This window comes from Phasianus colchicus, chromosome 8 (assembly GCF_987193195.1).
Source record: "Phasianus colchicus chromosome 8, bPhaCol1.hap1.1, whole genome shotgun sequence".
Taxonomy (NCBI): Eukaryota; Metazoa; Chordata; class Aves; order Galliformes; family Phasianidae; genus Phasianus; species Phasianus colchicus.
This window is the reverse complement of record NC_143443.1, coordinates 11,318,672-11,345,516: the sequence shown is the minus strand read 5'-3', so window position 1 is coordinate 11,345,516 and position 26,845 is coordinate 11,318,672. Positions and strand designations below refer to the sequence as shown.

The window sequence follows — 26,845 nt, the reverse complement described above, 5'->3', positions numbered from 1 at the left end:
TGCGCCGCTCGTCGCCCCCCCGAACGCGTACCCCGAACGGTCGAGCTTGAATAAAGACAGTGCACAAAAGCCACGAGGGTCGTAAGACAGCGGTTTTATTGAGCCGGGGGTGGGTCGGGGACCGTCCGTCACGGCGCCGAGGCGCTACGGCAGCAGGGCCTCCTCCTGCAGCCTCTGCCCCAGCCCCGCCGGCAGAGCCGGGCGGCGCGCGGACCGGGCGGCGGGAATGGCCTCAGCTCCCGAGCCCGAGCCCGGCTCCAGCGCCGCCTCCCAGCCCGAGCCCGACTGCTCCTCGGAGAGCGGGAAGGCGTCGCCCAGCTCCGGGTACCTCTTCGTCCTGAAACACCAGACCGTCACCGGCTCCGCTTCCCTCTCGCGTGCCCCGAGCCCACCCGAGGACCCCGCACTTACAGGGCAGGGCCGGCCACGGGCGGCAGGATCCTGTTGTCCGCGCCGTCGGGCAGCTGGAACCAGGGCCCCGTCTCCTCCACGCAGTTGGGGGACCAGGCGTCGGGCCGGCACCGCAGCCGCTTGTAGCGCGCCCTGTGCGCGGGGGCACCTGGCGGGAGCAGCCCGCGTCACTCCGCAGCTGAGCAGAACTCGCCGGGCTGCTGCCTCGGCTCGGCGCTGGCGGACCCGAAGGACCGAAGCGAGGATCCTTCCTTTCGGCCTCGTTTAATTAACTTGTTCTTAACCCCCCTGGCACGCTGTCCTCCTTTTGGCGCTTTATCTAATTTTTCTTGGGAATATCTGCCTGTAATTATGGCTCTCTGTTGCCCTATGTATTGCCGTACAGTGCTAGGTGACTTTCATCATCTTCCTACACTCTTCTGCCAGAGAAAAAAAAAACTCTCCTGCTGCTTTCACAGCATATTCCCTTTTTTATTTACCTTTCTTAGCACCTTATTAAGAAGACTGATGTTTTTGTAATACCAGCAGCAACAGGAGAAACAACCGCAGCCGAGTACTTTGAACATAAGCATTACACAGAACTGAGGCTACAGATGAGGTCTCAAAGACCATCCTCAGGATAGAAACAGGAGGAGGTGCCTAATGGAAGCCCCTCACTGTCAGAGCCTTGGTTTGGTGGAGAGTTGTCCTACATACGCTTGCTAAGTGCTTCTCTCTTGCGAGAAATGACTCCACAGGGCACTTGTTGTCATGAATCAACATTTCCTTTTCGTTGTTTTAGTGCTGCGTGTTGCAATACTTTCTGTACCCAATAAACCGTACAGTTTCCTCATACCCAATTTCCTCTCCTCCCCCCCAGTGTAGACCGGAGACCAGAGCAGTTGTGACATGGGGACTGCAACAGGCTTAATCTGTAACTGCATAACGGAATAGCAGGGCATAACCAGACTCCTAAGAGAGAGCTGGATAAATATATACATTGGTATATACATTTGAGATGTGTGTTACATACAGTAGCTTACTTGATAAGGTCTTCTTCTCATACGGGCCAGGTGAGAGAGACAGAAATATTCCATTCGCAAAAGGCATCTTATCTTCCCACTCCCCCTCCAGAAAACAGAACTCTAGCAAAGCAGGCTTCCTAAGCAGACCTTATTCCTCCCAGAAGGTCGATTTGCAATATTCTCCTTTAAATTTGGAGGCTGCCTCCTCAGCCCGCACTGCCTAGCACAGTAAGAGTATTGCAGAGAGAACAACCGCTCGGTGTTACCTTGCACTGTGCATCCCACAAAGAGGATTACACAAACAGCCAGGAAAATCCTCCTGCTACATCTGACCGGGAGCTGCATGTTGGCCGGTGCTCCTCCACTCCCTGCCAGCCTCCACCACGGCCTCGCGCTTCAGAAATACGGCAGGGCAAGGAAACCGACTTTTAGACAAGGTTTCCAAAACCTCAAACCCAACCCATAACCTGCGTCACCATTTCCTGATTGACTGAAGTGAGACATCTGCGGAAAAGCCCAGAGCTCCAGCCCCCCAGTTTCCCACCCAGCACCAAAATCTCCACTCTGCTGCTGGCTGTGGGGAGAAGCAAACCCAAGGCACACATCTCTGCCCACTGCTCTTTCCTCCAGCACACTGTGCTTTTGTGATGGCAATTCAACCATCCAAGCTCGAGTTAGGCGCAAGACAACTACAGCAGCAGCAGGCTTTTCTTATTCATCCTGTTTCCAGCAGGTTAACCAAGGAGCGATGCGGGGCCCAGCGCCACAGCAGCCACAGCAGCAAGGCCAGCAGTGCCAGCCATGTGGTGGAACAGCTTTTCATGGAGGAAAGTCTACCGAGATTCTGGCGGTGCTTCTGGTGAGCAGTGACTTTCCCTGTGCTTGTCTCATGCTCCCGTGGATCCACTGCGAGACAAGGGGCTGAGCATCCTTGCCATTTATTAGGTGTTTTCATGTTTTTTTCTCAACAGGAGACTCCAAACACCACGTGGAGATCAACTTGCATGCAGCAGTTATTTGTAGTGACTTCTTCTCTACTTTGTATTTTTAGCATCAACTCTCTTGTTTTTTTCCTCTCTTTTTTATTTTTTTGTCAGGCTCTGCTCAGCAGCAAACAGCGATGTGGGTGCGGAAGTGGTCCATGCTGTCACACCTCTGACTTTCCGTGGTCACAGTCCCCATGTGGGCAGAGGAACAGCACAGAGGCTGCACCATATCAGAACAATAACCTTGAAATGTGTCAGTGTACGACTATCAGTATTGAAGAGGGCATTTCTTGCCACTGCTGTGTTGAAGCACTGTTGCTGCTTTCCCATCATGTGTAAAGCAGATTAAGAGCTTTGCATTTTTCTAAGGCATTAATCTGGGGGCAGGGAGAAGGAGGGGTCTGCTGCAGCTCCGGGCCTCCAGCTTCTCATACAGACACCTGGGACTCCTCCTGAGATGACCAAAATGCCTGGAAGTAGTCCCTAAGAAGGGAACAAACATCTCAGGTGATGAACTGCTCCTTGGATATCTCTCAGGGCTGTTTTTATTTTCCAGTTTGCTTCAGGAGTGTAATTTAGTAACATCACCATGCTAGGACCATGCCTAGCATGGGAATATCTATCCTGTCATTGTCAATAGGGAATTTCACTCAGGAAAATTCCTTCTCAGCAGCTCCATGTTATCCAGGTGCAGGGGGCAAGGTGTCACCCATCCAGACGGGGTCTCAATAAAGAAGTTCCTCTTTCATAACTGCTCAGAAATCAGATAGACCACAACTGCTGCCAGGTCCCTGTTCCCATGAGTCAGACTGTTATCTACACACAGACATCGGTGTGCTCCTGTGGGTCCCTGCTCTGGGCATGGGCTGCTACAGACAGGCTGTGCCTGTGCTGATCAGCACTAAGGGGCTAAAGGGAGATGAATGGCCAAAAAAGGGAAAAGTCACACAGTGAGCAAGGGTTGAGGGGAAAGCAAATACAGACTGCATACGAGGAAAAAGTTATACACTAAGGGCTGTGAGGCACTGCCACAGATTGCCCAGAGATGTGATGGGTGCCTCATCTCTGGAGACATCCAAGGTCAGGCTGGACAGAGCTCTGAGTTCCTGATAGAGCTGAAGGACTCCCTGATCGTTGCAGGACAGTTGGAGCAGATAGCCTTTAACAGTCCCTTCTAACTGAAACAATTCTACGATTCTATGAACAGCAGTAGAGCAGAACATAAGGAATGCATCTTTTTTCCTATCTTATTCTTCAGGGAGACAGGAGAGATTTCTTCCTGTTGCCATGGTGGGATCTGGGGCAAATAGCAAAGAGCTGGTGAGCCCAGGAGGTAGATTTGGGTCACCACAGGGGATTTCTGAGTCCAGCCTGGAGCTGGGATGGATCTTCAGCCCAGCACCTGAGATGTTGAGCATGGGGCCCTCCAGCACATGGCATCTCTGCCTCTCGTGCTGTGCCTCTGGCCTCTGAGGGCAGTATCAGGACCTGGCCCGTGAAGATAAGATTCAGAACTCACAAGAAATCATTACAGCTGACATGCATTGTGTAGAAATCTAACGTTTGCTGCCATCTAGATCACACAGAGGAACAGTTCTCTGTTTTTTCCCATGATAGAGGTCAGAGATCATTGCTCAAAAGCCACAACTGCATCAGCACTGAGCACAGCTGATGGCCCACAGGAAGCTGCCAACGGCTTCTTCTCACCAGCAATTCTTGTCACCATCAAAAGCTCTGAACGAGGGATGGACTCAACCCTGGGTCCTGAGAACACACCTGGGAACTCCTGGTTCTTCTTCCCCACCCCGTCAGTCTGCTTACAGGAAGTCATTTCACTCTTTCTTCTTTTCACCCCATATATTTCCACTGTGGATCTTCAGGCTCTCCAACGCAAGCACTCATAGTCCTCTCCCTCCATCACAATCACACTGAGTCACTCATTCAATTCCTCTTTGTTTAGAGGCAAATTGTATTAACAGCTTTACCAGGGAAATGCTTGCATCACTGTTCAATGTCCCTTTTACAGCAACAAGAACACAGAGAATGTCATGTGCGTAGCAGGTGCCAAAAACTCGAGCATTACACATTTGAACCGCTGCTACGAAGCTCCTGAACAATTACTGCTGTTCCAAACTCATGCACTGCATTGCTATCAGTCACTTCTCTAGACAAATGCTCAACACCACAGACATGTTAGAGGAAAAAAAACCCCACTGTTTAGTATTCCCTTCTCTGAACTGTCTCCAGTGCATCACCCCCATCTTTGGCTGTAAAGACACCATCAGAAGATTTTGGAAAAAGGTAGGCAGGCAAATGGTTCTCATTAGGAAAGCAGATAGTGCCCACAGCTCCGGCTGGGATGAGGAAGAGGTGTGCAGCATCAGGCAAACTGCAAAATGTGAAAGTGCCAGTAGGCACTTTGCAACAGTTACTAGGAAGTGCATAACACACTTTTTATAAGGAATTTAAAAATCAGCATTAGTCATTCCTGACAAGCCCTGAGGTAAGCTAAAATGTTGCAATTTAAGAAGAATAAGTTGACGAATGTTTCCAGCCACAAACTTATGAGCTTGATTTTAATGTAGCAGTCTTTAGGTCTCTAACTGCAAGACTCCAAGGGACTTGGCCTCAGGGATGACAGCCTTGGTAGAACCTGCTTCACAGGACTGCTTCAGGGCATTCTACAATGAAAATTCCATGGAAAACACCAAGGTATCAGTGATTACCTCAGTCATTTAAAATAAACTCAAAAAGTAAAACCCAGCTTCACTGAGTGCTGAGCAAAAGGAAAACCCCAAGCAAAACTGAAACATTTTAAGGCATGAGTAAAACAGATCAGTCCGATATCTCACTGTCTGATGCTCAGCTTTATCAGGCTCCTGCAATGTTTCCGAGCACGGAGCTATAGCAGCAATCATACCCAGTGCCAGCACTGCACTGGTACATGGAGGCATCTCCACTCAGCAGATAGAGAAGGCAGCCACCTGCCTTGCCAAGACGTACGCCTGTGCCTTTGGCAACGGGGGAACACATTTTCCTGATGAGAAGTGAAAGTGAGGGGTCATTTCGTACTTCCCCCTGGTATTTCAGGTGTAAGAGGGGAGAATGGTGAAGGAGAGGGCCTTCTCCTGCTGCTCTCCTCAAGGGAAAAAAGAGAGTTTCCTTCCATGGGGGGCTTGCAGGGAGAGCCAGAACAACGCACCAGTATCATTATTCTCTTGGTCCTGAAACATTTAATCTGCCTGGATCAACCCTATTTATGCTACATAACACATTCGGAACAAGAGTTGAGAGCATTTCAGTTATAACAAAGCTGTTTTTAACCAAAGCACGTTACCTCTAGTAAGTACTATGCATTGTTTCAAGAGGATGCTGAGGTTGCAGCCTCCATGTTTTGGAGATCTTACACTTGATATGTGTTTGGCACAAGTGTGGGTGTCTTGAAAACTTGACTGCTTTATGCTGGGTAAAGAAAAAACACTAGTAGAACAACATTAAGGAATTTTCAGTGGTAAGATTTTTTTTTTCTGTACAAAAAGGAATAAAAAATGCAGGTTAAATGGAGTTCACAGGAATCTAATCTTCACTTAATCTTTGAAATAAACGCCTGACCTCACACATACTTCACACAGTTAGAACTCAGCATTCCTGAAGGGAGCTTTGTTGCCTAATCCAACCAGCCCCTTCTCGTCCCACTTCCCTCCTTTTTTTTTTTTTTTTGTAAACCTAAATATAAGATCTTAGTTCCTTTTGTCAAATCACGTCACAAGCAGGAATTATTCAAAAGGTTTCCATGAAAAAGACATGCCTTAAAAGTACCAATGCAATAATGTGTTGCAGTGAGCATCTGCCATGATGGTCTCAGCAATAAACTGCGTTCAGCCAGTGACTGTCTTCACTATTTGCTGTAGGAGACGAAGAACTGACATTATTGGTTTCTGTAAGTCTAAATTTCAGATGTATTAAATATATATACTTACAGAGTACTGCTACTTTAAGAAACTGTGGACTGTCCTACTATCAGGCAAAGGGAAAACTGAATTAAAACACTGAGAGGGGAAACTTTTAAAGGCTGATTAAATGTTTATTTAGGAAAATGAACACGCACACATATTCACACACACTCTCTCCCTTATTCTGTATGCATGCAAATAGGTGACCCAGTTCTGAGTTTTGCCATCTCTCATTTCCAGGACCCATTCGTTGGCCTGTTTGTGATTAGCAGTCAGCCAGCCAGTTCTATACAGGATTCTACAAACTACAGATTTTGACCACATGTACAAGATGTACTTTCTTGCTTGCTTGCATATGCCCTTTGCCCTCCCTCCTACTGTTTTTTTCTTGTTTCCCACCCTCCCCCCCCATAAGAAACCAGTTCTTTCACTTGCAGCTCCAACCAACACGAGGAGCCACTAATGGCTTCTCAGGCCTTTACATGTTAGCATCTGCTGCAGCACTGTATCATAGTACCTCTACCCCATCAGTTCCCTTTAGGATTATTAAGAGCAGGGTTTCCCCTCCCACCTCCATTCATAAAGTCTGCCGTTCTCTTGCTCAGCATTCTGGCAGTTTAGATGCTCAGAAACACTTCCATCACTATGTATTTTGGCAGAAGTTGCACTATATATCTTAGTAACACAAAAGGAAACAGAATTTGAAGGAGTCTGAAAAATATTTAGCCAAGCTACTCATTTATTGAGTCTCTATCAGTTACATCTTAATTAACAGGGGAAAAAAAAACCATCTAGCATCACGAAATAAATATAGAAAATACAATTCCCTTCATGTGCATAGGGTTTTCTGGGGACAAAGGTTAGAAGAAAGAAAACGTTTTCTATGTGGAAGAACATGCCTTAAGTTTCTTAGAAAAATTTTCCCAGAGCAGAGTCTCAGAAGAAACCATTTTTGTACAGCACTACACTTAGATCCCAAGTCAAAGGAAAAAAACAAAAGGAAGAAAAGGTTTATATTTATATACAGGACAAGCATTACAATGCATCAGCTGGACGTTCACTTAACATTTAAGGTTTACACCATTAGTGTGGGTGAGCTACTAAGTTGGAGAGCTCTTTTTTTTTCCAGAAGGTTGTATTACTGCAGGTTCTAGTTGGACAGCCAAACTGTAACCGCTTAAGTTCTATTAATCAGCCCAGAAGCTGATTTTGACAGGTATCATTTTAACAGCACACATTTCCTTCAAGGCAAATATTCATATGAATGGACACAGTTTTGCTCTTAGCCTCTCCATTCTCGTTGGAAGAAGACCCACCATCTCCTTACTGAGTTCTAGCTCAGTTTCAACAGCACGGACAGCATCTGGGTGCTTCTCACAATAGTCTACCAGAAACATGTAATACTCTAACGACGTCTGCATATTTTCCAGCTGCTTTTTGCTATCTGAAGTAATAAGTTTACCGTACAATCGTGCAATATGAAATTTAGCCACCATTGCAGGGCGAAGAACATCTTCCTCGAGCTCCTCAGGAAACACCTTATCTGGGTTCCTCAAAGAATCTAAGAAGAGTTCATAATATTTGATGGCTAACTGAGCCAGAGAGTTAATTTTTTTTATTGTGTGCGAATCTAGTTCTTCTAACCTGTTACCAATAGCTACCTTCAAATCCATCATCTCATAATAGGTATCTGCTAGTTCAAACTGAAGCTGCCTACTAATCAACAGGTAGTACTGTGGGTTCAAGTCTGCATATATAGGCTCCAACATGTCTATTCTACGCTTGTGCATTTTGCAACGTCTCTCATAGTCTTCTTCAAAGAAAGCAAGTACCTTAAACAAAGCACTGTGATCCTGAACAATTTCAATATGGTCAGTAACATAACCATCAACTTGAAAAAACTCCTTTGCTTCCTGAACATAGTTCTGACCCACTAGGAAGATTTCTCTGGCTTCCTGAAAATCTAAAGGATATACGCTGCTTACTTTCTCTTCCATGGCTAACACAGAATCACATATATCACTTGTCCCAAAAAGCACAGCCTTTTTCCTGCCATTCTCTTTTTCATCTTCCTCTTTCTTCCTTTGGGCTTTAAGTTCCAATTGCCTGTCTGGATCCAGCTCTCCTATGTTATCCTGAAAAGATAAAGCATACTAATTAAAAACACATGTGCCATGCAAAGACAAGCTTGCACTGCATCATTTTTCTTCTGAGTTATCTTTCAAAGACATAGTAATTAGCAACCAAACACAAGACAAGACACATTAGTTATTTAACCTTATATTCACTAAAAACCACATTGATAACATCTACATTCTATAAAAAAACAATAACGATGCTAAAACAATTTATGTTCCCCCCCACCCCCCGCAACAACAAAGCCAAATCATGAAAGCTCCTGTTTTAGTAGAGCATTTCAGCAAATGCTCATTTTCAAGCATTCAGCATGAAAATACGAGCATACAGAAATGCAAGATGTTATGCTTGTTGACTAAGAAACCATTCTGCCAAAAATCAAGGCATGAGAAAACTCAACAAAGAGGAAGGGAATTTGTGAAACAGCTGCACAAGCAGCACGCTGATCACGCTATAGAGCTGATTTCCCATTTGTTCTTATTTCTAAGTACTGCAATAAAGTCTAGGCATGACATGAAGTACCTGCTAGATTTCCAGCATCTCTTGAATTATTCATTGGACAATTGTTCATCATTTGCTACCAGCTATGAATCAATTCCTGCTATAAGCATCAAAATAGATTTTTTTAAACAACAATGAAAGAACAAAGTTTCAGTTACCTCAAGTAATTTCCGAGCACTCTGCAGAAGATTCAAGCAATACTTAATCCAGCACCTTGCAATTTCAGCTTTTCTCTGTCTAAGGTCCTGCTGGTCTTGCTCTGTTTCATCTAGTTAATGGACATAAGCACATAGCCTTCAGAAAAGCTTAAGTGTTCCAGTAATAACCTCAAATGTTATGCAAAGAATACATTATTTATATTTGGTTTTTTTCCTTGTTGTTAGACAAAGACGCATTCTCTCTGTTGGGGCATATAACAAGTCTGTGAACTGTCATTCTGGCAGAAACCTGTGTAGATTAACATGGATGTGTCATGCATGAATTCTTCAAAAAGGAATGCACATTTAGAAAGCTTTTGATTCTGGAGGTGTCTTACTGGAAAAGTTTTTCATGTCTCTCTGTAGCAGAAGAAAAAATAATAGTTTGCTTTCCAAGATTCATCTGCCTGATCAGTAATTGCTTCTGTCAATGACAGAATCCAGACTCAATGTCAAACAAGGGAACAAAATTAAGGGAAATGCCTTTGGTACCAATGTAGTATCTATTAGCTCTACAACTCCAGTATTTTTTTCCCCATGATCTCTCCACTGCTATAAATAGTCTTGAGATTTCATTTTCAAAACAAAAAAAGGGTTTCAAAGAGAACTAACTTCCCATTCTCTGGGCAGGGGGTACTGAGTTTGTTGAACAATGAGGGGAATGCGAGCATTCCTTGCTATCAAATAAAAAGTCAGACTCAGATCTGCTCTATTTGTTATTTTCCATAAAAAAGAACCAGGTTGTTCTTATAAGGAAGTAATTGTTGCTAATTTTAAAAAGGCACCTTCACTAAATATGTTTATATACTGATTAACAAGACAGAAGGAAAGTGCTTGAGAGTAGCCAATGTTAACTGTGTGTTAGCCTTTTCAGTGAGCTAGTGCATTCTGCACAGTGATCTTCAGGTCCATGGCCCTGCTCTCTGTTCTGGGAAAAGTGAATATCAGAGAAAAATTCACTCCACCAAACAGACTCAAATATCACTGTTTAGTGTAGGAGGAAGTTGAGATAAATGTTGGTTGACTTGCCCAGAAGTCACACAAGAAATTTATCAAGTACAACCAAGACTCTTCTCTGTCGCTTTCAGTCTCACATCTGAATTCTACAACATAACTGCACGCGTGCTCCTGTGTTCTGTTCCTACTGAAGATATAACCTCCATTTTTGGTTCATGAATTATATTAAATCAAAAAACTGTGCAGGCAGGTAGCTACAGAAGTCTTAAACACACACTCAGATCTACTGAATGTTTCATAAAACATATTGTCTGAAAACAGCCTACAGATAAGCATAACTCAACTCTAACAGCCCTGTTCCCTGAACCTAAAAGTCTTTTGGATACCATCCTCAAAGGCAACTGCACAGATTTCTGTGTTTCTGAGCTAAGGGAAATACTAAAAGCAATGAAACTAACTGAAGTTCAGTAACAACAGATTAAATAAAACTCAGCTGAACCTACTCAAAATTCTATTTCATGTGTAATAACATCATTGGATTAAAGTGCATGTATTCTGAACAGGTCAAACCATTAGAAGCTGAACAATACACACTGTTATAAGCCAGAGTTAAAAACTCACTCTAGGGCTGCCATGGGTGCTTGCTCACCCCCCATGAGTTAAGCTCTGTCATTTTGAAACTTTCATTTGCCCAAGACATGGAATGTAAAAGGCTATGCTGTAGATAAGGAAAGCATAAGCCTACAACAGAGAATTTGAATGTTGATGCTATCACATAACCACAGATCCTTAAAAGCTATAGTCAGTTCTCTTTTTCCCCCCCCCGTAAAAATCATTCCTAGGAAGCATTTGTTTTGAATCACTGAATTACTGTTTTCTGACAATTCAAAAGTCAAGGTAAGCTGAATTTTGCACACAAACCAATTTATTGTAAACAGAAAAAGACTGCTGAAAATCAACACTTGGATAAGTTTAGTACATATACATAGACTTCATTTTAACGTAGGTACTAACTGTGCACAATTCAACTTGTTTATCACTGAACACTTATATATGAACTTACTGTCTTCAGTAGATGGCACCTGTCCAGCCTGGCTGAAGATGACACTGGCTGCTGCTAAACAGTGTCGGGACTCCATAAAGCATTGCTGAGAGAGACAGAAACAACAGTTTATCACCAATGCAAGAAACGGAAAGACTGCTTTCAGCTAAACCCCTCACCACAGGCAGTAAGAAACAGGGGCACAAGATAAACTACAGAACTGAGGCTCAGCAGCTTGCTCTCCAGGACACTGGAAGAAAGTACGTTTTTTCCACACCTACTACTGAATGTAGTATTTTTAGCTAAGCATTTTTTGTGCTACCACAGCCACAAGAATAATTGTGAACATGTTCGTACTGTTCTGATCTATGCTACCATCACTTCCTTCTGCCTTCTGATGATATCAGAGGGCGTTAAGCAGAATAAGCTGGACAAACAAGTCAAAATCACAAGTCAGATTTAGATCTCTTTACTCATATTTGCCTTGTTTAATGATTATGGTTGTCAATGCATCAAAAAACATGGAAATCATGAACTGCTGTTGAAATTAGCATTAACTGACCTAGGTATGGTAGAAGACTTAAGTGAAGGAAAAAGTACCTGTGTAGTCTGGAACATAACCCCTAAAAAAAAACCTGAAGCATTTCCTGGCTCAGTGGATTATTTAGAGCCAATAAAGATGTGTGGAGGCAAACAATTTCTTATATAATTACAGCAGAAAAGAATGAGGTATATTACCTTAGAGAGATAGTACTGTGACAAGGTAGCAGCATTGAGTGCCCATTCTACCGGGTAGTAGCCGCAGTACTCAAGCTGTCGCTTAAGAGTAGTATGGCAGTACTGAGCAGCCTTCTCAATCATCTCCAGATGCTGGTAGACTTGTGCCAGATAATACAGTGTATGTGTATAGGCTTTTTCAAATCTGAAAAAAAAAAAACAAAAAAAAACACCTCTTCAGACTTCTTAATTCTTCAGTCCCTAAAAACACCTTCCGAAATAAAAATATCTAGGTTGCTGTTACTCACCCACCTTTTTGATCTTTCTTGGTCTGTGAGCTTTTCTTCTTCTGCCATGAAATGTTCACTGGGATCCAGAGGAGGATTTCCATCCTGCATGGGTACACGGTAGGTTCAGGAAGCTACGTTTCTCTTACTCTGTGACATAGCACTCCCTCTTCTGGCTGCAGACTATTTACCCATTTTCCATTTCTAAACTGAACAGACCTTCACATAATGCATCTACTGCTATCTAACTGTCACACTTCTGGAGCAATTCTACAAACCTCAAGAAATTTAGGGAAAGAAGGCCATGATTTCAAATGGAAATGAGGTGTTTAGCTTGTAATAACTTGTTTGCATAGTTTAAAATAACACATGCTATCCACCTCAGAAATACTCACTCCTGAATTCTACAGGACTACAATGGAGAGTCTGTAGATTATACAGCGGCAAAATGGCTTTACATGATGCTTTTTACAGCATCAATTTACTACTAAGCGTGTTTACAAGCATGAAATGTTCATATGCCCAGCAGCACTAATCTGCAACATGAAAACATTGTGCAGGAAGTACTGCAAGGAACATGACGTCAGGAGTGCTCAGCTGTAAAGACTGCTTGTGCTGCCTCGATGTGACTCCAACTCCTTTTATTCACAAGCTGGTGAGGCTATTTATTCAACTGTATGAGTGAGACAGCAGGCAATGTACCTGGAGGATGAAGCTGCTAAATCTTGATCTACATGACCCACGTGCAAGTTGAATTAAGTGGCTTTTTGTTATTTAAACAAAAAACTCTGTCCGAATCCTTATGTAGACATATCTTGTGATATGTACAAGATGGTTTATTTTCTTCATACAGGAACAGAAAGATATTGCTGGAATATTGGAATTAACAAAACTAAGCTAACAATATCACGCTTGGCTGGGTATAAATATCAAAGATGAACATCAGGAATTAATTAATTAATTACTGAGGGTCTGTGGAGAGATGTACTATCTCTACTTAGACCAACTGATCCAGAAGGCAGAAAACAGAAGACTTTTAGCACAGGCATTTTTTAGTTCCTTATATCCACTACCTATTCCGTAACCACAGACTAGTACAGCTACAAAGGCAGCACTATGGCAGGGAATAACCAATAAGGAATAACCCATGAGCTAAAATTCCCATGAGAGTAACCTCTACTGTAAGCCACATTCCCATAAAACCATAATTTCATGAAACTACCTTCTGTTTAATCTGAAACATGGAACACTGCTCCTTTAAGGCCACTAATACTTTCAGCTCACTCAACAACTGCCCTGCCCCTGAAGCAAGTCCGTGTTGGAAAGGCTTTGCAAAGAAGGTAACAATAGCACAAGGGAGCCTTTGTTGATACACAGCAGAATCCACAACTCAGAACATCATTTAACATGCAAATGGGGTTTAGCTGTTCAGAAGGCTGTCCCCTTTGACACAAGCTGAACTACTTGCCTCTGCGCAGCATGATATTATGCTCAGTCAGAGCAAACCATGCAGATATTACACTTTGTTTTCCTTTTCCTACTGAAAGTAATTGCTTGACCTTTTATAGCATTCCCAAGACAAAAGTAGGATGATCTTAATCAAAAGTCAAATTCAGCACTGGAGTATCAATTCAAAGACCCCATAACAAGGATCACTATTTCCTGAGACAAACTATTTTCCCAGATCCATGTTGAAATTATCAAGTGATCCTCCTATTCCAGCAAACAAGTCATACTGCTTTTCAGAAGCATCATCACACCACGAAGCTCAGAAACACAAGTTCTATTGTATGTTTTCTTCCACGATTATCAAAACTTAAGTGGTGCAAGAAAGTAAAACCTGCTGCCAGATTAATAAGCACTGTACCTCTTTCATGTACTGATTATACAAGGCTTCTGCAGATTCCAAGTAAGTTTGTGCAGTTTTAATTTCATCCCTTTCGGACCACAGGATACCTAGATTGTTCTGAAGTAAAAAAGAAAAACAACAATTATTTTCCAATCAATTCCACTTGCACTAAACATTTTCTCCAAAGAATTTATCACTCTTCTTCCCCGTGTACGTGTCTACATACACACACACTCCTAAAATACCAGATTACAAAAGGCAAAAATTGTTCTCACACATTTTACTGTAAGCTGCTCAAAGAGAAGGGTTCTCACAGAGGCAAGCACACAAAGTCACCTCACAAATGGCAATTTTCTGTGTTTACCCTGCTAAATTATCTCTGGTATGTTCATATAAAAAGCTTTTTCTACACGGTGTGTTCTACACCTGATTCAAGCAACTCTGAAAGGAGAGTCAAGGACGTAGAAATTTGTCATCATGTCTTCATGGAAAAATCTAATAGGGAAAAAGTGGGGAAGGAATGAACCTGGACATTTTGACAAGGAAATTAAAAACTGCTGTGATGTAAAAACTATAAGCTTAAAGGCAGTACGGAATACCACAGCAAAGTACAAGTTACATCTCACTGCACCTACTTTTTACAAAAAACAACCCTGATTTTACTATTAAGATGAAGATGTTAATTACAGGTCCATGTTTAATGGACTAATTTAATTCCTAGCATGTGTTATTACAAAATCTAATAGGAATGGAAATAAAAAACCTTCAGAAAGCTCTTACGTGTAGCTGTATGTCAGCTTTGTAGCCCTTTCAATTCCTTCTATTTTATTATGTTTTGAGAGAAAGCCCCATGTATCATGACAGCTATGAACAAAACCACTCTGCCCACAGCTGTGCAATGGAATTGACCAAATTTAATTAGACACAAATCACCACATGCATCCTTATGCAGAAAGACAAATGAGAAGGGTTACAGAAACAGGCCCGGCAGGAAAAGGAATGCTCCTTGCCAAACAGGCATCAGTGAGGTGACAATGTACTTTATAGCACTGAAGACGTGCTCATGTACAGGTACAGCCACTGCTGACTACCAACAGCCTTGATACTCAGTGTTGTGTTTTGGCTTGGTTTTTGTTTGTTTGTTATTTAAATACTCAGGTGTTATTTCCAGTACATCAGCAAAAACTGGGAAGAAATTCTCTTGGAGTGACAGCGAGGCACTGGCACTGCTGCCCAGAGCTGTGGGTGTCCCATCCGTGGTGATGCCCAGTGCTCCTAGCCTGAGCTGCTAGGGGCAACCAGCCCACAGCAGGGATTGGGGTTCCATGGTCCCTTCCAACCCAAGCCATTCTATGAAAAAGTTTTAAAAAGGCACCTGAAACCCTGGCCCTCAGCCACAAAGGCAGCAATGCCCCAACAGCACGCTGTGAGCAACTCATGCAAACACTGAGAAGATGCTTCTTGGTTTTGCCTGGCTTCTCAGGCAACCTCAGATCACACCATTGGTAACAGACTGACAGCAGAGTGCCCAAACCATGCCTCTGAAGGACAAGGAGCAGATGAAACCTTATGAATCCCTGTGAGAATCCTTCTTTGTTTTCTGGCTCAAAGCTTGCTTTCTGAGGTATTTCTTCTGATAAGACTCTAGGGGATGAGAGATGGGTGTTGCTGTGTGGCAATCAACATCACTGTGTGGACAATTTTACTTTTAAAAGCATTTCTTTGGAGCTATTTACCTTTGGAAGAGAGTGCTCAGGAGTGTTTACTGGCGGAAGATCTGGCCTGTGACTAAATAACTCCAGCTTGCTATGGGAAACTGGGGGATGATGCCACTGTATCCTGTGAAGGCAAGATACAAGTTGGCACCTCCCTGCTCCCTCTTATCTGCTGGCAAGGCCAGGAAGATAGGAACAAAGGAGTTTCCACTGAGATCGCAAAGCCAGAAGCTGCCACTCCAACTACAGCTGACTCGACCACTTAGGAACCATGAAAAGGGGCCATCATTGCCATGGTTGCCGTTGCCAGCCTTGTCTCAACAGAACAACAATGCCTGATGGCCCACCACTACCGAAGGTCAATGACAGAAATACGACCCACGCTGGATCCATGGTGGTGACTTTCTCTCTTGCTTCCTATAAAGACTCCTTGCTTTTTCTTCCCTATCTTTTCTATCGCCCCCCTTCCCTTCCCCATTATCCTATCTTTTCTATCATCCCCCTTCCCTTCCCCATTATCCTAATTCATAATAGTATCTGTCCTCCCCTTCCCCATCTCCCTAATTAAGATTTGTAATAAGCTGGTCGGACCAACATTTGAACCGTTGTTTCTTAATCTCACGCTGGGTATACAGACATTAAAAGAACCTCCTCTCCCTCCTATAAATTGGAGCGAGACAATCCCAGATAACTAATTTAACCATTGGGTCATCAGGGTTGGAAAAACCCTCTAGCTCAGCCAGCCCACCGCCACCTGCCCACACCCCTCAGTGCCACGTCCCCACAGCTCTGCAACACCTCCAGGCACGGTGACTTCCCCACGTCCCTGGGCAGCCTGTGCCACTGCATCACTGCTCTTTTTGGAGAATTTTTTCCTAATACACAACTTGAACCACCGCTAGTGCAAACTGAGGCAATTATCCCAATCTTATTGCTATTACCTGCTCCAAGGGTGATCTCCACCTCACTACAGCCTCTCCTCAGGTAGAGCAAGAGAAGCCACTGCCTGATCCGTGCTTCACAAGAGCACACAGTCCCTCCGCAGCTTTACGCTGCGTGGCAGTGAAGTACTGCGAGCCCTTCCTAAATCACAGCAGCCATTTCTGACACAGACACATAGACAACTGCTCTACTTCAGTGAAAGCGTGTGTGCGTGCGTATAAATGCACAGAGTCTGCCACGAGGGACAGGTCACCGCACGAACATTCAGAGAAGGATGTGATCACGTTCTTCAGTGTTTTCTTCTTACCCGTAAGATGAAAAACAAGAGCGTCCCTCAACCCCACTTGGGCAGCAAGTAAAAGCGAAGGGACCGCAATAAGGTCGCAAACCGGTCTTCTCCTGCGGTGCCGTACCTCCGCCAGCCCCGAGGAGCGGGCCGTCCCTCAGCCCGGAGGCGTCACCCCGCCGCCCGAAGCCGCCTCGCGCAGCCCCCGCCCCGCACCCCCCGCCCACCTGGGCCTGGATGTAGAGCGAGACGCAGTCCCGGGACAGGCGGTGCGGCTCGAGCAGCTGCGTGCAGCGCTGCAGGTGCTCCTCGCCGGCCGACAGCTCCTCGGTGTCGGTGTGGTTGACGCCCAGCTCGTACTCCAGCACGGCCCGCCGCACGGCCAGCAGCCGCGCCTCGCCGCAATCCTCGGCGGCACTCAGCTGCTGCTTCACCTCCTGCAGCAGCGCGCGGGCGCTGTACTTCGAGCGGTAGGGCTCCGTCTCCGGGTCCTTGCGCGACTCCACGGCCGACAGCGTCCTGGCGCTGCGGAACTTCTCGCACGCCGCGGCCCACCCGCCGCCCGCCACCGCCATCTTGTCGCCGCCGCTCGTCCGCCCCGCGTCACGTGCACCCAGCCAGCCAATCGCCGCCGTGCAGCGCGGAGGACCCGCCCCTGCCCCCCCCCCCCCGCTGTCTCGGCGACCCGCGCGGCTTCCCCGAGCTACAGACGCCGCTAAGTGTCCAACGGCTCTTTACTCGTGGGTAAAAAACACGGTCAGTCCCGCCGTTACTCGAGGGCCCTGCCGGGCGGCCGGCCCTGCTTCCAGCCGCCGAACCTGCCGTTCTTCTTGAAGCCGCCAAAGCGCGGCGGCCCGCGGTTCGCGTCCTGCGGCTGCTCCTCCAGCTCAGGCAGCTCCTTGGCCACCGCCAGCTGCCAGCGCCGCGTGTCCCGCCACTGCTCCTGCCAACACAGCCAGCCGTCAGCCCTGCGTGTGCCGCAGCCCCGGCAGGACAGCACCAACCCCGCCCCAAATCCCAGCACAGGGACAGAGCAGAAGGGCAAGCACGAGGGAATTCATTCCCTAATGGTTCTGCTCATCTCTCAGTGCAACATCCCGTTATGTCACACACCCCATCCTCTTACCCACCCTGCATAAAACCTCAGACAGGACAATCGCTGTATATTTTGCTTTGCATACACCCCTGGATGGAAGTTCCAACTGTAACATACCTGTATGTGGCTCAGCTCGTCCACAGGGATATCGAAGCACACCCCCTATAGCAACAAGTGAATAAATAAATAAAGTGACATTTTCTTTCCAAAAGCATATCCCAGAACATAGAATTGAACACACACACACCCCAACACCACCACCCCTCCTCCCCAAAGGATGGGCTATCTTACCATCTTTCCCTTGAGGAAACGCATTGCAGATATCTTGCCATCTATTTCCTCACCAAGCTGCTCCTTCAGCCCTCTCCAGGCATAGCTCATGGAACGCATCTCTATCGAGCACTGTAACACCATGGTCACAAAGCCCTTCAGGGGTAACAGAAAAATACACTTGTAAGAGGAGACTGAACTTGCTTGTACAGCCTATAGCTCAGTAACCATAATGAACCTGGTATTCTGATGTAGTACTTAATTCTAAGAGACCAGCTTCTCAGAAGTGAAGCAAACAGAAGCCCCTTAAGAAGCTAAAGGCATCCATTTAACGTAGGACTGCCCACCAATGTAGACAGCCAATAGCATTTCTGCATTTCATCTGGAAGCAAAGATTTGTTCAAAGCATACGGAATGTCACAGCTACAAAAGGGATTTAAAAAACTAATATAGAAAGCATAGTCCTGTCATGTGCTATTCCCAATGAACTGAGCCAGGTTCTCCACAAATGCATCAGGAAAAAGAAGCACTGAACTTTTCACCTATCAGGATTTCTTTGAAATGAGGTACTTCTATGCTACTTGAAATACGCAGAAATCTAAGGTGCTTCTTAAGAAAGGAAAACTACAACAGCAAGAACCAACCTATCAGACTGTAAAGTTTCCTTAACTAAGCTCTTCTGTAGCACCAAAGTCTTGAGTTACTTAGATGTCCAGACATCTCATTGCAAGGAAATGTGCTGATACCAAGTTTCTTTAGTTTCCTGCAGCATGCCAGTAGGAGCTGAGTTCCATTAAAGAACAAAAAATAAACTAGAATGAGCTAACAGTTCTAAGAAATGATACTGAAAGGCCCTGAAGAGAAGGTGCTAACATGCCACACTTGCACAGAACTCAAGCAATCCTTTTATCTGTTCTTGTTAAAGCAGTTATAATGTTATTTACCGCAGTTGAGTTGAGTAAGGAGCGCTGCTGTATGGAAGATGCCCCAGAAATATGGGCTAGAGCTGCTGCCAGGGCATCAACTGCCCCTTTCTCCTCTATGAGCTCTCGAGCAGACTGCCTGAAGTAGTCTATTGCAGAAGGAGGAACGGCATCTAAACACCTGCATGTTGACAACAAACAGTTAGATCAGCACACTGACTGTCAGTGTGAAGTGCAGTCACGTTCAAGACAACACAAATATTTCAGTTTAGAGATTAACAGCAACTGCTGAACTTTTAAAATACAAGGTGAATCCAAGACCATGCTTATGATCTCCTTTATATCTGTGAAATCCTCACCCATTACCAAAACCTTCACTAAAACAACTTCCACCAATTGGGCAGCAAGTGTAACCAGAGCTGCACAGAACAAAACGCTTGACCTTTGCCAATAAAATGACAGAGAAACACAGGATGGGCTACAACACCCTCACCATTCACCAAGAGCAGTGGAACTCTTTGCTTTACTAAGTACTGCCCTTTAAACTCAGTTTCTCCATGACAGCAATTTTCTTGTTCTGCTATCAATAGATTTTTGTGTTATAAGAACAGGTTAACGTTAGAAAGAATATATAGAGAACAATTAGTGCTATGAAAAGGTCTACATTTAGGCACACAGAGATTTACTGGTATCATCTTAGAAAGAATGGTCAGTGTTACAGGCAAAGCAGCTGACTTGTATAACACGGGAAAGACGTGCAGAACTTTAGAACCTTAGAACTTTCCATTAACAGTCCAGCTGCTGGAAGAAGTCTAGTATTTTAAGAATAGGCAGATAAACTTACTTCTTAGCATCATCACTTGAAGCTTTAATTATATCTGTAGCAGACGGAACACCTATACGCCTAAACGTAATCCCCTGAAGTCAAGAAAACAAATTACAATCAAAGGTATTTTCAGCACTCTATAATTCAACTCTATCCGAGTCACATTACTGAGACCTGCATTCACTTGATGTTTACAACAACAAGCCTTTACTTAAATGAAAGTATTTCTAAAACTAGAAAAAAGTTTTTATTTAAGTTGCTTCCTTTGTTAATCCGGAGCTACTTTATACCAATTTACAAGACGACTGTAATGAAAGGCATGGTCTCCTTCATACATTCCTGCTACAGTCTGCATGCTAACAGCAACAGAGTACTGCCAGCTTGGGCAAACTAATGAGATCCCATAGAATAAGCTGATGCTGAGGCATTTATCCAGCACTTAAATGCCAACATTTCAGGTCAATCCACTACCATGCTGGCCTCATGCAACCATAATCAGCCTAATCTAAGAGTGCCGCTGTCTCTTCAGGACTCAGATTATTCCATTAAGTCTAAAGTAGAACTCACCGCTTTCTGCTCAACCTGCTTCAGAAGGTCTTCTTCTCTCCTCTGATAGAAACAAATACAGATCCCAGTGCGGCCAGCTCGACCCGTGCGTCCAGAACGATGGATGTAGGAATCAACATCCTTCAGAAATCCAGATTAACATGAGAAAACCTTCTATCATTTAAACCACTGACATTTATACAGTGTAAGAGAGAAAAAGTGTAAGCTAAAATTCTGATTCAGAATGCTATGGAATGCTACGTTTCTATACCCAAGCTTGTAACTACACACAAACCATTTGAGATCTGTTATCCTAGGTTTAACAAATATTGCTGACACACACTGCTGAAGCTCCAGTGGAGTTTCAAAATAAGAAAAAGGGCTGTAGGAGTACTTTAGAATTGGAACAAAACGAAGCCCAAAGCTGTTCAGAAGGGATTCAGAAATACTGAAAAAATGCCTAAAGCAACTTAAAGACTTTGCCATGCAACAGAAAAGGAACTGCCCACCATACTGACACAAAAAAATAATATTAAAAAAAATCATTTTACTCTATTTTCTCTAATAACTTACTTTTGGTGGTGAGCACTGTATAACCAGGTCAACTTCAGGAATATCCAAGCCACGGGCAGCTACATTTGTTGCAATCAGAACCTCAAACACACCATTTCTAAAGCCTTTTAGTGTAACTTCTCTCTGCTTCTGTGGAATGTCACCGTGCAATGACTGGGCTTCCTGTCAGTGAAACAAGCCATTCAGATATTATTTAACAGTGAACGTAGCTCCAACAGCTTGAGATATTTAACTTAAAAAATATATATATATATATAGTGCAGTGATTGAAAAGAATTACATGGCTGATAGCAAGGGTATACAGAACACCTTACTTTGTGGTTTCATCTTTCTCAGGGCCATTAACACTAAGCAGTGGTGTTTTACCATAATGTTATTATCTGCAGCATACCTACAGAAGACATGCAATTTCCAACCTGCCTTGTCAACAGCGGACACAGGAACAGTGGCTGTTCAGTGACTGGAACAATCACTTCCACTGGAACAAGTGGAAGCAACTTTACTTACAGTAAAGAACAAGCAACAAGCTTTGTTCTCTGCCCTGGGAAGCCACCCCAATCACAGACACTGACATGAGGTCTCCAGGGCACAGCCAAACCTTCCTAGTGATCCAAACCACATCACTTTCTAATGGGACCAGAGACTGATTGAGTGTTCATTAAGGAGAAAGGACAGAGTCACAAGCTCAGAATTTAAACAAACAACACGCAAAAACAGAACTTAACAATACAAGAAACTAACATATAACATACTGACAGAAGAAGAACAAAATTGTTATTGGATGTGAATTTAACAGGCAGACAGATCAAAATTGTTTTCCTGCATACAATCCATGTGAAAATCTTGCAGGAACATGTTTTCCCATCACTAATTTATTAGTGGTCTTTTGTATCAAACAGGTTTTTCTCTAGGGGGAAAAAACAAAACAAAACAAAAACAGCACCTTTGTCCACCTTCAGAAGACAGTAGTAACTCAAGAAAGCACAGAAAACCTGCTTAATTTATCACCTGAGGCCTGAACAAACCATGAAATGACTTTCCAAAGGCAACAGAACATTCCATACCAATACTGTATTAGGTGGATTTTCTTGAATAGTGATTGATCAAAGAATAGGTGCCATTAAGAGGCAATATTTCCTGGCTGTTCAGCAAAAGCTGCACACTTCCCTACTGATCTGGTTCTGTATGATTTTCAAGCTGAAGGAATAATTGTATGACCACAACCAAGAGGGTATTTTAGCTGCAAAGCTCTGCTTTCAGGCAGAATTCAGGATTTCAGAAGTCTGAAAAACATGGAGAAATAACTGCATCCAGGCAGCGGCAACCTCCAATCTATTTCAGGTCATCTGCTCTCCATTTGGACCCCAGTACCTGTTTGAGCGCAGAATTCAAAGCCAACTCATTTGCTTCCTTTTTCGTCTCACAGAAGACAATCGTCCGCCCATGGCTTCCACTGTAGACTTGAATGATATCCCCAAGAACTTCTGCTCTCTGAGACGAGCGACACTGTATAGCCAAGTGCTGTTTGGGAAAGAAGCATAATAAGTATTCATGTTAAATCTAAGCTCCAAACAGGAAAATGAATTCAGTTATAGGATGTCTGTACTTAATTTATTTTTAAATTGTAGACTACTGCCCCTACACAAAAGCTCTGCTTTATAAATTCATGTATCAATTAAGGGAAAAGTAATTCCACTCCCTCACAGAGAAAGCCAGTGTGGAACCCATTTCACCCAGGCGATGTGCTTTCTGGACCCATACAACTCTGCAAAAGAATCACTCACTTCCACAGTCGTGGCAGTCCTCTGAGTCTTCTTTCCAATCAGGTCTACCTGTTCATATTCATCTTTCATGTATTTTTTTGCCACGTCGTATACCCAGCGTGGACAAGTTGCAGAAAACAGCAATGTCTGAGGGCTGTTCTCAGAACCTGGCAAGAAAGATCACCAACTTCAGCCATCACCATGGACTCACAATTGAGACTACACAAACTGACTAAACAAAGCAAGTGAATTCTCTCAAACTGAAAAGTTTATAGGTACAGGACGTCAGATACAAGAAGAAAACTTACAAGCAATGAAAACATTTCTAATATCCTTTTCACACAAAATGGAAAACTACAGTAACATGAACTTCAACAAGTCAAATCCTGCATGTCTGATCCCAGAACTTACCTTTTTTATAAGCAAATCCTAAGATTTCTTCTACTTGTTCAGCAAAGCCCATGTCTAACATGTGATCAACTTCATCCAAAACAACATGCTTCACGTTGGAAAGGTCCAGCTTGCTATTCTGAATGTGGTCTTTGATCCGTCCAGGAGTTCCCACAAGAATATCAATGCCACTTTTAAGGAGATCAACTGGAAAAAAAAGAGAGAAACACAACTGTGCCAGAGTGCTGAGACAAAAGATAAAAAAGCTATCAGCAACGTTTGTAATCTTAGTACTGTCTTGCACTTTTATCTCTGAATAAAGCATAGTATTCAGCCCAAGTAATAAAGAAGCAAGCCAAATGGTGGTCCAAGTTCTCTGCCAGGAATCCACATACAAGCAAGTTTATAGAAGATCTCTGATTTCTAAATTGCAATCAGCTGGCATTAGAAAATTCCACAGCTTTATCACAGAAAAAAAAAAGCTTGTTTTTTTTTTCAGCTAAGTTTTTCTCTGCTGGCTGTGGAGACAGAGTCACACTCACATACACGGTTCTCTTTTTTCTTTGGACAGTCAACCAGTCCCAGTGCATGCCCACTCACAAAACACAAACTCACAATCAAGAAGCAACAAGGAGGATTAGGTACTTGGCAGATCTACAGCTGCATTTTTAAATTTATATTTATTACAAGTAAAAAAATTCAACTCCACTGCGCGATCCCTTTACAGACAACATCATGGCTAACTGAAGAGAAATTGATGGGGAGAAAAGCAAGAGCAACTCATGAAATACATTTGGAGGAAGTCAACTCCCATCTTTAGAGTTTACTTACACTGTGCTTTATACGGAGTTCCTCCATAAAAACATGCCACTGAGAGTTTTCTTGTGAGATTCTTGAAGTCCTTGGCGACCTGAATGGCCAGTTCTCTGGTTGGAACCAGAACCAGCACCTGGAGGGAGTGACAAGAAATAAAACATGCAGCTGTGCTTGGGAGAGGGCACAGAGAACAAGATTCACTTTCAAGTCAAACAAGGGAGTGGTGCTGCAGAACTAATACCATTTTGTAGGGTTTCTTTGCTCGTTTGTGATTCAATTTTATGCTATTCTTATTGCAAAGGTGGTACAACTCCCCATCATCCCAATTACATTTCCTGACACCTGGAAACTGTGCATTACTGCCTCAAAATCAGCAAGAGGAAACAAGGAAAACCATTACAAGATAACGTGAGATGTAGAATGGCAATGTTTTTCTTAACATCAGGTGAAAGAGACATTTCAGTAACATCACTGAGGACATTTAAGGCAATGCTCATTGTGAAATAACAAAAAGTAATGCTGAACAATTTGGCATAGTTTAGATCTGAAATGATACACAGCATGAAACACCCTGGCCACGTACCCTCCATCTTCACCTACCTGCCTTCCTGCATCTTTCCTTTCACCCACATTTTAAGAACAAACTGATAAATAATTAAATTCACTCCTACAAATCTTTCAGACAACAGTATTTTAATATGTATGTTGTCTGTTATTAACTTTAAAGACAACATACGTGTAGACTATAGCAACTATTCAGTATGAAGTATACACACTTTATTTGTGGGGGAATGTGGTGTCTGAAACCTGACACACTGTACATACTGATTTAAGCAAAGCATGCAGAACAACAAGCATAAACAAAGGAGAAAAAAAATCCTCAAAGCAATAAAAAGATCTGCTTTGCCATACTCAAAAGTTTTGGTGTTAACCCTTAATAAATTACCTTTGGTGAACGGCCTTTTCTCTCATCTTGTGAGTCATTCTGAAGCTTTTCAGTCAGTGGAATAGCAAAAGAAAATGTTTTCCCAGTTCCTGTCCGAGCTTGAGCAATTAGGTCTTTGCCATCATATATGGGCTGAAAAGTCTTCACTTGCACGGGAAACAGGTATTTTACACCTCGAGCTGTAAGGTAAATCCAAAGAGGTTTCACTGAGCAGCACTGAATCTCCTGCAAGCTGATTTACCCAGCTGAAGCCCTAACTGAGAACTGGACTGAGCACGTTAAGACAAATCACATCAAATCCTGCGCTCCACAGCAGGTACGAGTTCTCTGAGCAACACGATGGAGCTGTACGTGTCCTGCTCACTGCAGGAAGTTGGACTAGATGGCCTGTAAGGATCCCTTCCAACTCAAGCCATTCTGTGATGATTCTATGAAAAACACACCTGTTTGTTCTCATCCCTACTCCAAACAATAAAGTCCAGATTGAAAGTGAGCAAATCAGAAGCTTGGTTCCCACTAATAACAACAGGATCTTTGAATCTACAGTGGCTGCTTGCATGCGTGTCATCACAGCTTAATAAACGCAGGATGATTTTGGGAATTAACCCTTGGCTTCAGTCTGCCTGTACGAATAGCAGAGCGCAGTGCTGGGCAAACAGCTACAGAAGGCTCTTCTTAACAGACCTTTGAGCAGGTTGATGGTGTTTTGGGAGAGAGGAAAATTGGAGAATGCGCCTTCTCTGGCTTCTTCCGTCAGCTCCTAGGAAGACAAGAGAAAAAAAAAACAACTTATTAGTCCTGAAAGGCGACCAAACGGCACAACCTACACAGCCACACCAGAAAAGCTCTGCCTCATCTGCGCGGGGAGACCCAAACGTGGGCAGGCAGGGAGCAGCAGAGGAGCGGAGCAGCGGGGACGGCAGCCACGTGCTGCCGGCGGAGGAGCGGCCCTGGCGGCACCGCGAACCGCGGGTACCTCAGCGTCGCTGCCGGGCTCCACGGCCGCGGGTGCCCCGCCGTGTCCGGATGCGGGCGCAGACCCGTTCTGCTCCGCCGCGCCGTTCTCGTCCGCGCTCTTCTTCGCCTTCTTAGCCGAGGGCGGCCGCAGCCCGCCGTCGCCCGGCCCGCTCTCCTCCGGCGCGCTCTGCTCGCCCTCCGCCTTGCCGCGCCGCTTCAGCTTCTCGTGCCGCTTCGGCTTCTTCCCCTTGGCGTCCTCCTGCCGAAAGAACGGAGCTGCCGTCACGCCACGAGCCGCCGCCGCCCGCCCCGCGCCGAGCAAAATGGCCGCCCCCGCGGCCCCACGTGCCGGCGCGCGCCCGCCCGCCCTTTCCAGCACCTTCGGCTTCCTCCGGCGGCCGCGACGCAGCGGTTCGGCGTCCGCGGGCGCCTGCGGCTCGGCGGGGCCGGCGGCGGGCCCGGCGGCGGGCATGGCGGACGGCTGCTCCCCGCAGAGGTCGCTGACGGAACGCGCTCCCGCCTCGCCGGCACGGCCCCGAGGGCCGCGCCCCGCCCCCGCGAGCAGGAAGTGAGGAGCGAGGCGCGGCGTGGGGCCGCGGGGCGACAGAGCCGCCGCCGCCAGCAGCAGCGGGCCCGGCCCGGGTGCGGCCCTCCCGCCGCACAGCCCCGCGCGCGCCGGGACCGCCGCCGTCCGCGCCGCCACGGGCAGCCCGAGCCGCGCCGCACGGCCCCACGCGGCGCCCATGCAGCCTCTGC

General features: G+C 44.9%; 3 protein-coding genes across 3 annotated transcripts; all 3 read right to left on the bottom strand.

The window, feature by feature from the left end:
- Positions 1-71: 71 nt before the first annotated feature.
- On the bottom strand, positions 72-1,839 carry SRGN (serglycin). Its single transcript, XM_031602893.2, has 3 exons — positions 1,682-1,839; positions 412-559; positions 72-337 (listed from the first exon to the last, which is right to left on the bottom strand). Exons 1-3 carry the CDS (start codon positions 1,758-1,760, stop codon positions 145-147), a joined length of 420 nt encoding a protein of 139 aa, XP_031458753.2. The 5' UTR covers positions 1,761-1,839; the 3' UTR covers positions 72-144.
- Positions 1,840-7,057: 5,218 nt separating this feature from the next.
- On the bottom strand, positions 7,058-17,603 carry KIFBP (kinesin family binding protein). The gene is made up of 7 exons (XM_031602891.2): positions 17,211-17,603; positions 14,059-14,157; positions 12,217-12,296; positions 11,926-12,109; positions 11,209-11,293; positions 9,150-9,259; positions 7,058-8,489 (listed from the first exon to the last, which is right to left on the bottom strand). Exons 1-7 carry the CDS (start codon positions 17,556-17,558, stop codon positions 7,611-7,613), a joined length of 1,785 nt encoding a protein of 594 aa, XP_031458751.1. The 5' UTR covers positions 17,559-17,603; the 3' UTR covers positions 7,058-7,610.
- A 96-nt stretch (positions 17,604-17,699) lies between these two features.
- LOC116235011 (nucleolar RNA helicase 2-like) lies at positions 17,700-26,834 on the bottom strand. Its single transcript, XM_031602886.2, has 15 exons — positions 26,469-26,834; positions 26,109-26,348; positions 25,817-25,892; positions 25,133-25,311; positions 24,202-24,319; positions 23,392-23,577; positions 23,002-23,147; positions 22,589-22,738; positions 21,218-21,379; positions 20,666-20,785; positions 20,117-20,190; positions 19,294-19,453; positions 18,371-18,505; positions 18,197-18,241; positions 17,700-17,926 (listed from the first exon to the last, which is right to left on the bottom strand). Exons 1-15 carry the CDS (start codon positions 26,832-26,834, stop codon positions 17,753-17,755), a joined length of 2,331 nt encoding a protein of 776 aa, XP_031458746.2. The 3' UTR covers positions 17,700-17,752.
- Between the last annotated feature and the right edge of the window lie 11 nt (positions 26,835-26,845).